The 13,945-nt window shown below is 44.9% G+C and overlaps 1 protein-coding gene across 3 annotated transcripts in view; it reads right to left on the reverse strand.

Moving 5' to 3' along the window:
- Positions 1-2,860: 2,860 nt before the first annotated feature.
- Positions 2,861-13,945, reverse strand: part of CNTN2 (contactin 2) — a 33,621-nt gene continuing 22,536 nt past the window's right edge. For 2 of the 3 annotated variants that reach the window (XM_072648067.1, XM_072648069.1), the window contains exons 18-22: positions 13,205-13,439; positions 12,602-12,717; positions 8,171-8,357; positions 7,772-7,884; positions 4,488-4,897 (exon numbers count right to left, since the gene is read on the reverse strand). In XM_072648067.1, the coding sequence (XP_072504168.1) occupies positions 4,490-4,897; positions 7,772-7,884; positions 8,171-8,357; positions 12,602-12,717; positions 13,205-13,439 (1,059 nt within the window). In that variant the 3' untranslated portion in view covers positions 4,488-4,489. Of the gene's footprint in view, positions 3,794-4,487; positions 4,898-7,771; positions 7,885-8,170; positions 8,358-12,601; positions 12,718-13,204; positions 13,440-13,945 lie in introns of those variants that run through there. The other variant, XM_072648068.1, reaches the window with a different exon arrangement.

The raw sequence follows: 13,945 nt of genomic DNA on the forward strand, positions 1-13,945 counted from the left end.
CTAGCCAGCTGCAAGAATTGATCCTCAGAGAAACTCACCCCTGAGCTTGTAGAACTGAAGAAAGCAGACTTCGGGAACTGTTCTCACCATTCCAACCTTTCAGAAATCAAGAAACAGCCTAGGTGCTTTCTGCATCCCCAAAGCCCTGGTTCCGAAGGTCACCAGATGGGTAGAGAAGTACAAGTCCCTCTCCTTTCCCTAAGTTTCTTAAATGCACACCTGGAGAGAGATGCCCTCCACTCCCAAGGAGAGGGGGGTAACATCTGGAATGTTAAAGCAATAAGGAAGCCAGCAGAGGCAGAAGGGTACCTACCTTTTCCTGACAAATGTACATAGCTGAAATTGGCTCCTATGGCACCCTCCCTTCCCCAAGCACTCTCCTTGCAGAAGTCTTTGCAAGTGGTAGGGGGATCAGAGAGAGAAAAAAACCTCATTCCCCAGCCCACAAGGCACTTGGATAGGCAAACTGCAAGCCGAGTGGTAAAAAAAAAAAAAAAAAAAAAGAAAAGGGAGGGGGAAGCACCTGTATTTTTTTTTTTTTAATCTCCTCTTTCAGGGCTGCAAATGCTGAAGGTGGGGGAAGGGAAACTTCTGATGTGGAACAGAGCTGGGGCCGGGGGTTGTGAAAATCTGAGCAGGGGGAGCTAATAGGCACTGCTCCTCCCTAGATCTGTCCTTGCCAGATTGCTTGGGAAGAAACTACAGATGGATTCCCTGGAGGCAAACAATCAGAGGCCCCTTGGGCAGGAAGGGACTCCTCAGATTCTTGGCAGATCCACTGCAGGGCATCCCATTTTGTAAGGCCCTGGATGAATGAAGAATACAGAGCCTGCCTTGGCCACCTGTTCCAACCTCGAACCTGAGGCAATGGTGATCCACCCTGTCCATGGCAGTCTCTGTGTCCCTCTGTATCCCAACCTATTTCCTAGGCCTCCTTTGCTTGCTTTAAATCCCCAAAACGTCACGATTGCTCCCCAGACCTTCAGAAGTATGGTATGCTGAAGGTAAAAGTCCAATCTTGGGGACTCACCTGGTTTAGACATGGTGAGGTTTTCCTGGGATGCAGCCCCCAAACACTCAACACACATACACACACACACACACACACACATACACACACACACCACACTTCTTAAAGACCTCCTTAAATGAGGGAGGTTTCAGGGCTACTTGCCTGGGGCAGGCCCTGGGACTGCAGCCTTCATCCAGAGAGCCCAGGTGATTTCTGGGTCAAAAAGCTCCTGCTCATCTTTGCCTATCACCTGAAGGCTGAAACTGTTTCTCTCTGGCTTCCTATGCCACAGTTCCTACAGGCAGTGAGAAAAGAGAGGGTGAAATGCACCCTGGTCTGTATATGTGAGGCAGTCCCCCACCTCAAGCTTTCTCTAGTCCCCAAGCAAACATCTTGCCTCCAGCTCCTCTTTTTCTGAGGAGAGATGAAAGCAGAGAAGAGTTTAGCCACTGGCCAAAAATCACCCAGATGATTGAGAGGGTGAAAGTATCCTATGCAGAGGGGATGGCTACCCCTGCCCTCAGTTGATAAACCATATAGAGACTTTCTCCACCTCCCTTTCAGCTGATCTGAAACCCACAATCCTACCACATTGGTAGAGAGGGTGAGGAATCGATGGAAAGGGGGAGGGCATCAGATTCTCCATAAATTCTGACTGCCTCTTAAGGAGCAGGAAGCAGGGAGCAAGTTCACCAAAAGAAAGCTGTCATTAGCAGAAGGAATTCAGACCTGCCCTGAAAATAGAGCAGGACCTAAAAATATATAAAAATGATACTAAAATAGAAATCTCACTGTAATAACTACAGAATAGAAACAAACCCTCAGAGGAAACGGGCCACCGTGAGTGAGCCTCAGGGGGGCATGTGCTCTCCAAAGTGGCAGACCCTGGCTGCTCAGGGAGAGGCTCGGGGGTATGGCTGGGCTGGGGGAAATCAGTCTTTTGGTACTGTACCCCTTTCTCAGCTGACCTCAGAGGAGAAGGAAGTAAGGATGGCTGACTTCAAAGCAGGTCTCCGTTGTGGGGACTGAGGACATTGAAGGATTATAGACTAGGATGTTCTCGTGGGTCTGCTCATACAGGCAGGGGTAGAGAGGCTGAAGCAGCCCCCTGAGTGACTGGGGATCCAATTGCTGGGACCTTAGCTGGGCACTTCAGAAAAGGTACTAACCATTCCCCTTGACTACCCTTTGCCCACCATTAACCAGATTAAAACAGTTTTAGCTGGAGACTTAGTGGTCATCTAGTTCAAACTCCTCTTATTATAGATGGGGAAACTGAGGTCCAGAGAAGTTAAACCGACTTTTTTCCTTATTTCACTCATTAGGCTGCAGCCTATTTCTACCCCTTTCTTACCTTTCCCTAACCCTTCCTGGAGCCCTCCCTCAGTTTTGATTGTGACCTCCCTCATTCCGAGGCAACACAAAGGTTGGCAAGGTGGACGGAGGGATGGAGTGAGGCCACGAAAAATACCCCTGACATGCCTGGCAGAGTGACTTCTGGTATACATCCTCTGCACCTACCAGTCTGGCTCCTGATTCTAGAATCGTGCGAGCTAATCCTTCCAAAAACCTCTTGGCTAGAGCCAGTGCCCAGCAGAGGAAAGGGGAGAGGAAAGGATCCTTCCCATAGGGCAGGAAATGACAGATTTGGAAGGAAGGTCCTTAGTATTTACTGGGAGAAAGAGAAGGGGAGGAAATTGAGGCAAAGTTGTCAGGCTCTGGGGGCCCACTCCTAGGACAGGACATGGGGTGGGCACCTCCCGGAGATGGAGACCTTTGATCATGCAATTCCCCTCAAGCTCAGACTTTGCTTTGTCGTAGGGACTCCCGAATGTAATAGCTCAGGTATCTTGACCCCAGGGGCAGCTTTATTTTAATCTGGGGTTGCCTTTTGGCTGAGATCATTCTCTCAATAGCCACGACTTTTGGTCCTTTTGGAAAGTCATCTTCCTGCCTCCCTCTCCTCATTACTCGGAAGTCCCTTTGGATCCTGTAGTTCCTAGTATCAGGGATTTGCATTTGTTTCTCTTAGCTGCCTAGCAGGATGAGGAAATACCAAAGGTGATATCAAGTCCTTCCCCTCATCAGGCAGGGGGTGAGCAGTCCTCGGGCCCCATTGCTGTCCCCTTCCTTTGGCTGAGGAATGTTTGCATCAGGCCTTGCAGATCTATTTCTCCAGCCCTAGATCCATCTTGGCCTGTATCAAGGGGTCTGGGCATGCCTCAATCCCTGTACTCCAAGGGAGGATGATCCAGATATACCCAGGATCCCTAAAGGGTGCCATCTCTCTTGGTCCAAAGAACATGTATTTAACTCCTCCCCATCCTTATGTCCATTTAATTCTTTCCATCCAGAAACCCCAGTGATCCTGGGTCATGAGGACACTGGGTTCAATATTTTTCATGGATTTTTGTGCCTGTTTCCTCCTGGGTTATAAAGAGGAAAAAATCCTTCCTTGGGTTCCAGTCCCTGGCATATACAAAATGTCCTACCTCCTATGAAAAAGGGTATTGTTTAAAGTTGCTGTTTAAAACCAATCCTCTTGGCCATATAGTTTGTAGAGATCCTTAGCATCGGGACAGTGTGCCAGTGGCCAGCTGGCTCTGTTCATCCCGAGGTATCTGTCCTGTTGTCCAGGTCTGGGGTGGGGGCGGGGATCAGGAGGCTAAGATCAGAGCTCCAAGTAGCCAAGGAGGGCCAACATCGCCAGGGAATGGGAGAGGATGGTGACCAGATGAGGGACCAGACAGACTGCTGAGTTCTCCACCATCATACTCGTGCCTGAAAGCAGCAGATAGAAATGTTTGGTAAGCCAAAAGGGATGGGGGCCTTCCAAGACTCCTACCACGCTGGGTCAGGGTGATGATCTCCCTTAAGAAATCTTTTCCCAGGATGTGACCAGACCTAGAGGTAGTCTTTAAAAAGCCCTGCTTCAAGAGAAGAACATTGGACTTGGACTGAGGAGACCCAGGCTTCAATATTGGCTTCCCTAATTATTGTGTCACTGTGGGCACATCTCAACTCCTTTAAGCCTCAGTCTTCTTGTTGGAAAAGTGGGCATATTAATAATGTTAATTATAAATTACTAATACCCTCTCTGGGATTTTGGTTGTGAGGACCAGATGAAGTAATGTCTATGGTTTTGACTAGAAAGCTCCAATCTTTGGAAAATTCCAATAGAAGCTTTTATTTTCAGTGGGAGAATCTGTCTAAACTTGTGGATGGGATTGGGTGTTAAAACATCTGGGTGGTACTTGCAGCTTTCTGTCTGTGAATAACAGAATTTTAGAGCCCAGAGACCCCCCTGAGATCATTGTGTAGCCTTCATTTTAAGATGTCACAATGGGGCCCAGAGGAGGTAAGGGCACATGGCCAGTTTGTGGCAGGTTTAGCACTGTACCAATAATAAATGGAAGATAGGTGACTATGTGGACTTCAGTCTTCCTTCTTGCTTGGTGAAATAGGAAGCCTTACATATCACCAACTCTCATGATATTTTATTATTTTTTGAGATGGGGGATAGATAGGGAAGAAAAGGCTTGAGCTGATTAGCAGAGGGCAAAAAATGACAGGTATGGGCCAACTAGGCTTGCTTTCCCTCTTCCTAATGGGAGACACACCCTTTGGTTTTGTAGCCTGGGTTGGCCTCAGCTCTGGTGAGTGGAGAAACTGAAGGAAGAAACATGGGAAGAGAAGAGAAAGGTGGGTAGCAGCACCTCCATTCCTCACGATGTGAACCTCAGCTGGGATTCCATCACCTCCTGGTCCCGTGGCCCGAATCTGCACTAGAGCATGGCTGGAGTCCTCAGGGACGGAGATCTCAATCCAGTTCTTGTTGACCAAATGGAGTATGGGGGCTGAGTGTAAGTCATTCCGGTACAGCATCTGATAGAAAGACCTCCAGTTGGAGTTTGCTCCTGGGCTATACTCTTTGGCTTCCACAAGAGCTGGTTTCTGAGGCTGTGGCCTCAGTGTTCCATAAGACCCTGGGACCTTTGGTCTTTGAACAGCAGCTTATCTTGCTTCTACCAAAGACCAGTGCATCAAGAGGTGTTTGGGTTAGGCCTTAGAAAAACTAAATAATAGTGATGGCTGGCATTTACATAAAGAACATTAAGGCTTTCAGAGCACTTTACATCTATCTCACTTATCTTTGTTTCATTTGGTCTTTAACAACTCAGGAAAGTGAGCGCTGCTATTATACTCATTTTACTGATGAGGAAACTGAGGCAGGCAGAGGTGAATTGACTTGCCCAGGGTCACAACAGCTAGCAAGTGTCTGAGGCTGGATTTTAATTCAGGTCTTCCTGACTCCAGGCTAGTGATAGTAATGTGATACTAAAATGTATCATAGGGGAACATAGGGAAAATGCAAAAGGGAAAAGCAGAAAGGGTTGACTTTCCCATGTATTTCTTGAGACCCTTCTCTTCTCTGGAGCTCCAAGTTTTGAATTTCTCTTCTCTCACCAATCAAGACTGGGTTCTTCTTGGAGGGGCTACTCCTCACTGGTCACACAAAGAGTTGGGAAGGGATTTCAGATATCACCTCTCCCTATCCCTATCTGAAATAGGAACTTCCCTGGCTATTCAGGGTCATTCAACCTCTTCTTAAAGACCTCCAGCAATGGGGGTCCTAACTACATCTACAAATCCTACTTTTGGACAGCTTGGAATATTAGGAATAACTTTGCATTTTCAGTATGTTCTCTGGTGATACGCTTTAGAATCTCATTACTCTTATAGACAATGAAAGGTAGATAGGTGGCTAGGTAGACAAAGTACAGGATATGGAGTCAGGAAGGTGTGAGTTCATTTTCAGCCTCAGATTCATACTATTTGTATGACCTTAGTCAAGTCACTTAAACCTCGGTCTACCTCAGTTTCCTCATCTGTAAAATGGGGATAATAACTACTTATTTTACAGGATTGTTGTGAGGCTCAAATAAGATTAACATTTGTAAAGTGCTTCAAAAACCTTAAAGTGTTAATAAATGTTATTTTGTGTATGTTACATGCACATGTGTGTATATACATAATGAAGATTTTATATACATATATTTTATATACATATAGTGGAGGAGCCCCCCAAGCCTTATTCCTGGTGACTTTGCTTTCATCCCCTCTCCCCACCTTTCAGTTGATTTTCAAAAAAATAGTATTTTATTTTTCTCCAATTACATGTAAAAACAAAATTTCACACTCTTGTCATTTAAGTTTTGAGCTGCAAATTCTATTCCCCCCTTTCTTCCCCAATCCATGAGACAGTAAGCAATCTGATATAAATTACACATGTGTAATCATGTAAAACATTTCCATATTAGTCATTTTGGTGAAGAAAATTTTTGTGTGTTGTCTTCTCTTATTAGAATGTAAGTTCCCTGAGGTCAGGGATTGGCTTTCTTTTTCTCTTTTTCACTATTTGTATCCCCAGTACTTAGCACAGTGCCTGGCATACAGTAAGTGCTTAATAAATACTTATTTCCTTCCTACCTATATGATACAGAGGAGTATATACACTTTGTGGTTGCTCTCTTTCTCTGTCTCTCTCTGTTTCTTTGTTTCTCTCTGTCTCTGTCCTCTCTCTATCTCTCTCTTTGTCACTCTTTCTCTCCCTCCCCTCCTCTCATCTCAACTCCTTTAAACCTCCTTCTTCTTGTCTGAAAAGTGGGCATATTAATAATGCTAATTATGAATTACTAATGCCCTATCTGGAATTTTGGTTGTGAGGACCAGATAAAGTAATGTCTATGGTTTTGTGACTAGAAAGCTTCAATCTCCCCTCCTCTCCTCTCCTCTCCTTTCCTTTCCTCCCCTCTCTCTAATATTCTCTCCCTCCCTCCCTCCCCCCCCCCCTTTCTCTCTCTCTCTCATCGGTAACTCTCTAACTCCATCAACTCCACTGGCTTCTTATTCCCTCTTGTAAAAAATCTACACTTCTCTGTTGATCTTTTAAAGCCCTTCACAACCTGGCCCAACCTCTCTTTCCAGCCTAATTGGCCATTATTCCCTGTCCTGAGCTCTGAGGTCCAGCCAAACAGGCCTTCTATCTATTTCTCACCCTTGGCACACCATTCCCATCCTTTTCGCTAGCCATCCCACTTCCCAGAATGCACTCTGTCCTGGTCTCACTTCAAAGTCCTTCTCTTCCTTTAAGATCCAGTTTCAGCATCATTTTTCTGAACCCAGACTCTCTTGAGTTCCCCTAAATGCCAGTGCCCTCCCTTCTAAATTGTCTTGCTTTCAACTATTCGTCTATATTTGTATTCATTCACTTTGTATTTATGCTGCATATTTTTCTGTGTACTTGTCTCACACATTAGAATGCAAGTTCCTTACCAGCAGAGATTGTTTCATTCTCTGTACTTATATCCCAGTGCCTGGCATACAGTAGGTGCTTAATAAATACTTGGTTGATTGATTGCTCCTAGGGATGCCCACTGGAAGAACTAAGTGAAGAGAATTGTCAGTGATTAAACACATCTTAGGATTTTCAGGACAACTGGGAACCTCTGGAGTTTAGCTCATCTACCTGCCTGCCTCTAGCTCCCAACCGCGCCATTCAGTTATTGTGAGATTCCTTTTCTAAAACATTTTCACTAGGTTCCCTAGTGATCCATTTCAGTTTCTCGTGACTCCCAGAGTCAGTAAATATTCCCAAATCCCTGTTCCTGCATGAGATAGCTTCTGGTCCTTAGTGGAAGCACAAAGGAGCTGCTACTTTCCATTCCTACTTCAGGGATTCCCTGGCAGGGTCCTTACCTTATAGCCAGTGACTGCAGACTCATTTCTCTGAGGGATGACAGGGTCCCACTTAATGTTGAGGCTGGAACTGGAGAGTGTCCAGGAGATGTTACCTGGAGGTCTTGTGGGAGCTAAAGAAGAAAGGGTTGGGGACAAGAAGGGGTCATAGGAGTAAAGAAAGGCAGTGCTTTCCCTTAATGCCATCAACCCCTGAGCATGGGAAACACCAGCATTTGCCTTCAGCAGAGATGCTCAGTCCAGGGGAAAAAAACCATAAATAAAAAGGAAGAAGAGGCCTCTGCTGATGATTTCCTTTTGGTTCAGTGTCTTATATTTTTCCCCCAGCTTGTGCTCAGTAGGGCTCTCTTACCAGGAATGGGCCCTCCCCTGCCCCTGGGATTCTTCCAGTTGACTCACGGGGTTTCATGGTGGTGGCATTGGTGGAGGGGCTGGCAGGCCCAGTGCCTGCCCTGTTGTAGGCCCGAACTGTCACATGGTACTTGGTATTGGGCTGCAGGCCAGTGACCCGGGCACTGGTGTCGAGCCCTGCCGTCCTCACTCGATCAGCTGCTGCCTCTTTATCTCCATCTTTCCAGTAGCGGATCTACAGAAACCAGAACACTCAGCTTGTCCTCACCTTTCTTTGTGGCTTAGACCAGAGACTGGGAGCTGGGACCCAGAAATAGGGGGTGACTGCAGGCCATTCTTGAAGATGGACAAGTAAAACTCAGTCTCATTTAATGAAATTGGGGGGGCGCTTAGGAAATCTTACACCACAGAGCAGGTAGGAGTCTTAGAAATCAATTAGTCCAACCCTCTTATTTTACAGATGAACAGAGGCCCAGAGAGGTTTTCTCCAGAAGTTTCTTAGGAGTCACATCCATATCATGAACTAGGACAATGACATTCTTGTCAATGATCCCATTATCCCAGTTATCCCCGACACTCAGCAACCTTTGGGTAGTGCTCAGCACATGTAAACTCATTTTAATATTGTCTAATTATCATTACCATCACTCATAAGTGTCCCACTTCCAAGTTCAAGAACTCTAAACTTCCTTTATCTTATCATGGTCTTTTCTCTTTCTATCTCTCCCATCTTTCCATACAGCTCCTAATCTTACTCTTTGTTTTCACCATGACCTCCAGTCCCTCCATCCCTCAACAGCATCCTAGGCTATCTATTCCCTTTGCTCTAGCTCCTCTTCTCCAATCCCAATCTCTATCTCTTGCTCAACTCTGCCCTATTCTTGTAAACCTTATTCCTCTGTCCTATAGCTGATAATGCCTTACCAAATCCTAACCATGGATGACTTTCACTATTCATCTTCTCTCCTACTATTGAACATTATTGAATAGAATTGGAGGAAATGATGAAATAGTGTTGATTGGATCCAAGTAACAACTCAACAATTGGACTCTCACTGTAGTAAGGCAATGCTACTCATTTTCTCAAGTGATTTCCTATCCCAGTCACTACAACTGCTGTTCCAAACCTCTTCTCCAAGCCTCTTCTACCATTCCCCCCATCTGTTCTCAGCTAAGGATCTTACCTAATATTTCCCCTAAAATTTTGAGGACATATACCTGGGGCTCTTTCTCCCCTCTGACACCATCTCCAATTACCTCCTCCTTCACTCCAGGATGCAATGATGTGGCCAGGGGATTCTTTTGCTTGCCAAGATCTCCCCCTCTCCATATATAATCTTATTCCCATCCCCTCCTGTCTTTTCCAAAAGATTGCCTCTACCATCATTCCCATTTTTGTGCTAATCTTCAATCTTTTCCTAGCCTTCTTTTTAAAAATTAATTAATTAATTTATTTTTCATCATTCATTTTTATAAGATTTTGAGTTCTAAATTCTTTCACCTGTCCTCTCCCCAATTTGGCATGCAATCTGATATAGGTTATATATGTACCCTGTCCTTCTTTTCTGCCCACAAACAAACTCAAGTATTTCCCAACTTAAAAATCCCTCACTTGATTTATCCCTGGTAGCTATTGTCCTATGTTTTCCCTTCCCATTTTATGGCTAAACTCCTTGAAGTCTTGGCAGTAGTAGGTGATTCCACTTCCTCTCTACTCACTCTCTTCTAAACACTATGTAATCTGGCTTCCGACCACATCATTCAAGTGAAACTACTCTTCCCAAAGGTAAAAATTATCTTTTAGTTGCCATGTCTAATGGCCCTTTCTCTGTTTCACCCTTCTGGACTTTTCGACAGCATCAAAAACCATCAACCACTTTCTTTACTTCCTAGATACTTTCTTCTCTCTCGGTTCTCCTATTTCTGCTCTCTTGGCTTTCTCTCCTACCTGTCCTCAGTTGCCTTTGATGGATCCATATCATGTTCCTTAACCATAGATGGTGTCCCCCAAGGCTCTGATCAGGGCATTTCCGTCTTTTCTCTCTGTACCCTTCAGATGATTACCAGACCTAGTCTCTCTACTGACCTCCAGTGCCATATCACCAACACCATCGTTCTCTGGTTAGCAACCTTGGTCTTATCCTTCCCCCTCCCTATCTCATCCCTCTACTTGGTAAAATCCAATGACTTCCTATTACCTTTAGGACCCAATATCAACTCCTCTGTTTTCTAGCCCCTTTGTACCTTTCCATTCTTTTTATACCTCCATCTCTGAAAGTCTACAATCCTACATTGGCCTGCTCAATGTTTCTCATATAAGACATTTCACCCCTTGTCCCGTGCTTTTGGCCTGGCTGTCCCATGTCTGGAATGTTCTTCCTCCTAGGTGCCACATCCTGAGGAGGCCTTTCCTGTTTCCTTGGCTACTAGTGCCATCCCTGCTGAGGCCACTTCTATTTTGGAGTCATTTTGTATGTACGTATATACATATATATAGGAAAAATATGTGTGTGTGTTTCTGTGTGTATATGTGGTCTCCTCCATTAGAATGCAGGTTTCTTGAGAGTAGGGACTATTTTTTATTTTTCTTCTATCCCAGTACTTAGTACTATGTCTGGTACACAGTAGGTGTTTAATAAATGCTTGTTGGCCTAAAATGACAGTCCCTTACATTTGTAAAATGCTTTCACATTTGTGGTCTCCTGGGACTCATACCATAGTCTTGTGAGGGAGGTAGGGTAGGAATTATTATGCACATTTTACAAATGAGGAAACTAAGGTGTCAAAAAGGTGAACATGACTTGTCTTGGGTGCCAGGCCAAGTAAGACCGAAAACCAGGACTTGAACTTGTTCCCTGACTCAACTTGACTTGTCTTAGATGCCAGGCCAAGTAAGATGGAAAACCAGGACTTGAACTTGTTCCCTGACTCAAAAGCCAGTGCTCCTGTTGTATTTTCAAACCAAGGGCAAATGACTATTAGAATATATTCAGCTTTGCATTATCCACATCACGGAGAATTGAGAACTGATAACAGAATTGAAAATTTGGATGACTTTATGATCTCATGGAAGGTAACAGTGGATACAGCACTGGCCCCAGAGTCAGGAAGACCTGAGTTCAAATCTGGCCTCTGACATCTACTAGCTGTGTGACCCTGGACAAGTCACTTAACCTGTTTGCCTCAGTTTCCTCATCTGTAAAATGAGCTGGAAAAGGAAATGGCAAACTACTCCAATATTTCTGCCAAGAAAACTTCAAATGGGATCATGAAGAGTCAGATATGACAACAGTAAAATCATGCCTTCCCCTCTCTCTCTTCTATTCCCCCCAAAAGGCCAAAATCCTTACTTCTTTTGGTTTCTTTCACTACAGTAGACCAGAATGGTTTGGCAATGACATGCATTATTTGTTGTCTGATTATTTATCTCTTGAATGAAGAGTAGTAGTGGATAAAATGCTGGACTTGAAGTCAGAAAGACTTGAGTTTGAATTCTGTCTCTGAAATTTACTAATTATATGACTCTAGGAGATTCCCTTAAACTTTTCCGAGTCTCAGTTTCCTTATCTGTAAAATGGGGACAATAATGCCTATAGTAGCCCCTTATGGGGTTATTGTGAGACTCTGTTGAAATTAAAAGGTGATATAAATCTTAAAGTCCTGAATGTTAAATAAATGTTATATTATTGTTATTAATAATAATAGCTAACATTTATATAACACTTACTACTAGGCACTGTGCTAAGCACTTATCTCATCTGATCTTCACAACAACCCTGGAAGGTAGGTGGTGCTATTATGCCCATTTTACAGATGAAGAAACTGAAACAGACGTTAGGTGGCTTGGCCTGGTTCAAACAGCTGGTGGTGTTTGAAGCTGGACTTGAACCCAGCACTTCCTGACTTCAGGCCCAGCGCTCTATACCTTATACCACCTAGTTACCATTATGATTATCATGGATCCCCTAAGGGTAGGAATGCTGATTTTTCCTCACTTCTCATTCACTTTCTACCTCACTCAGATCCTTTGTACCAGATCATTATAAGACCTAAGTTCAAATCTTTGCTGTATCACTTACTGCCTTGATGACCTTGGGTAAGTCCCCTACAAAATAAGGGGGTTGGACTACATTATATAAGGCTCCTTTTGGGCTCTAAATTCCATGAAACTTAAGAAACCTTTCCAATGGTTGTGACTACAGGGCAGACACTATTCAGCTCTACAGTTCTCAGGTACAGCTCTGGTAGAATAACATTTTAAAGGGGGACATGGTATTCTCTGAAAGATTCTGAGAATCACCTGCTTTGTCCTGTGTAGGACTAGAACTTCCTGAGTTCTAACCAGAGATGTGTAGAGTTGTGTAGAGATACCTCTGGGAGGCGGGGGTGGGGAGTTTCAGGTAATGGCTTCACACCTTGAAGGGTAGAGACCTAGCTTATCCTACTACTTGCCTTCTAGTTGAGGGGAGCAATACTTACCTCATACCCTAGGAGGACCCCATTCATGTCATCCTGATGTACTGGTTCCCACATCACATCCATCTCTGAAGACAAAATCCCCTTGGCCTTGACTTTGGCTGGGGCCACCCTGGGCTCTAAGGATCAAGATGGGAAGTGATTAGGTTATTGGGGTTACTCAGTGTTGCATATATGAGAGGCCTATACCTTGGTCCCTGGGGACCTCATATGTAGTATTTTCCCTCTGCCATATATAGATTTTTCCCTAGGGATTGTGGCCTACTTGAGCAGGAACTAAACCTTCCCCAGTCCCATGAAGATCCTAACATTGAATTCCAAGGCAGTCAGATATTTAGACTCACTGTGGAACCAATGCATCTTTCTGGTAACCATCCCATATTGTCCAACCACTCCTACCAACTGCTTAAAAACAAGGCCCAGGGCTCATTTCTCTTTAAAGGCATATTGTTTTCCAGGTCTTGGGTTCTGTCCTTGGGGGATCAGGATGGGAGATTGTTGGGGACAAAGTATTTGATCCCTGGTTCTCCAGCCCACAAATGCTGAAGAAAAGCCAGCTTCTAGAAAGTTTGGGAGTCCTGGGTGGCTTGGGGGGGGTCAGTCTACCTTCCTCAGCAGAGTACACAGTTGTAGTGAGGCTCTCTGGCCCCTCTCCTTGGCGGTTATACCCCCGGATCTTGACTTCAAAGGGTGTGTAAGGCCGGACACTTTCATTACGGTAGACAAAGTGCAGAGCATCGGCATGGGAGACCTTGGCTCTCTGCCAGTCTGAGCTGCCCTGTCTCCGGAAGGACAGCAGGTAGCCGAAGCCTTCTCCATTCTGGTATTCTCTTAACATAGGCTGTAGGGGAGGCAAAAGCAGGGAGTTAGAGGTCCAGGATCTCATAGAGAATTGGGGACAAAGGGCCTGACTTCAGTCCTGGTCCTGTGCAATGCTGCCTGGTGTCCTTGGGTAGTCACTTGCTACCTCCTTACCTCAGTTTCTTCATCTGTAATATGAGGGGGTCAGATGATCTCTTTGGTCCCTCTTTGGTCTAAATCCAGTCATCCTAAACTGTATCCCCATCTCCAACCACCCCTCAAATCAGGGAATAAAGATGAATGTGTCTACGATGGGCAAGACCAAAGACTGCCAAAGAACTCTGCTGCAGTGGTGGAACACACACAAGTAGAAAAGGGGCAGGCTGTTTGCTGTGGAGCCTTCAGCTGGTACTTGGCATCCCTTAGAGCTTCCCTCTCTTCTGAATTCTTTGAACCCATCCCTCATATCTCCTAAACTTCTGCTTAAATAAGGAAAAGAGGAAAACTAACAGCACAGAGCAGTGCTAACTGGCTCCAGAGTCTTGA

This window comes from Notamacropus eugenii, chromosome 2 (genome assembly GCF_028372415.1).
Source record: "Notamacropus eugenii isolate mMacEug1 chromosome 2, mMacEug1.pri_v2, whole genome shotgun sequence".
NCBI lineage: Eukaryota > Metazoa > Chordata > Mammalia > Diprotodontia > Macropodidae > Notamacropus > Notamacropus eugenii.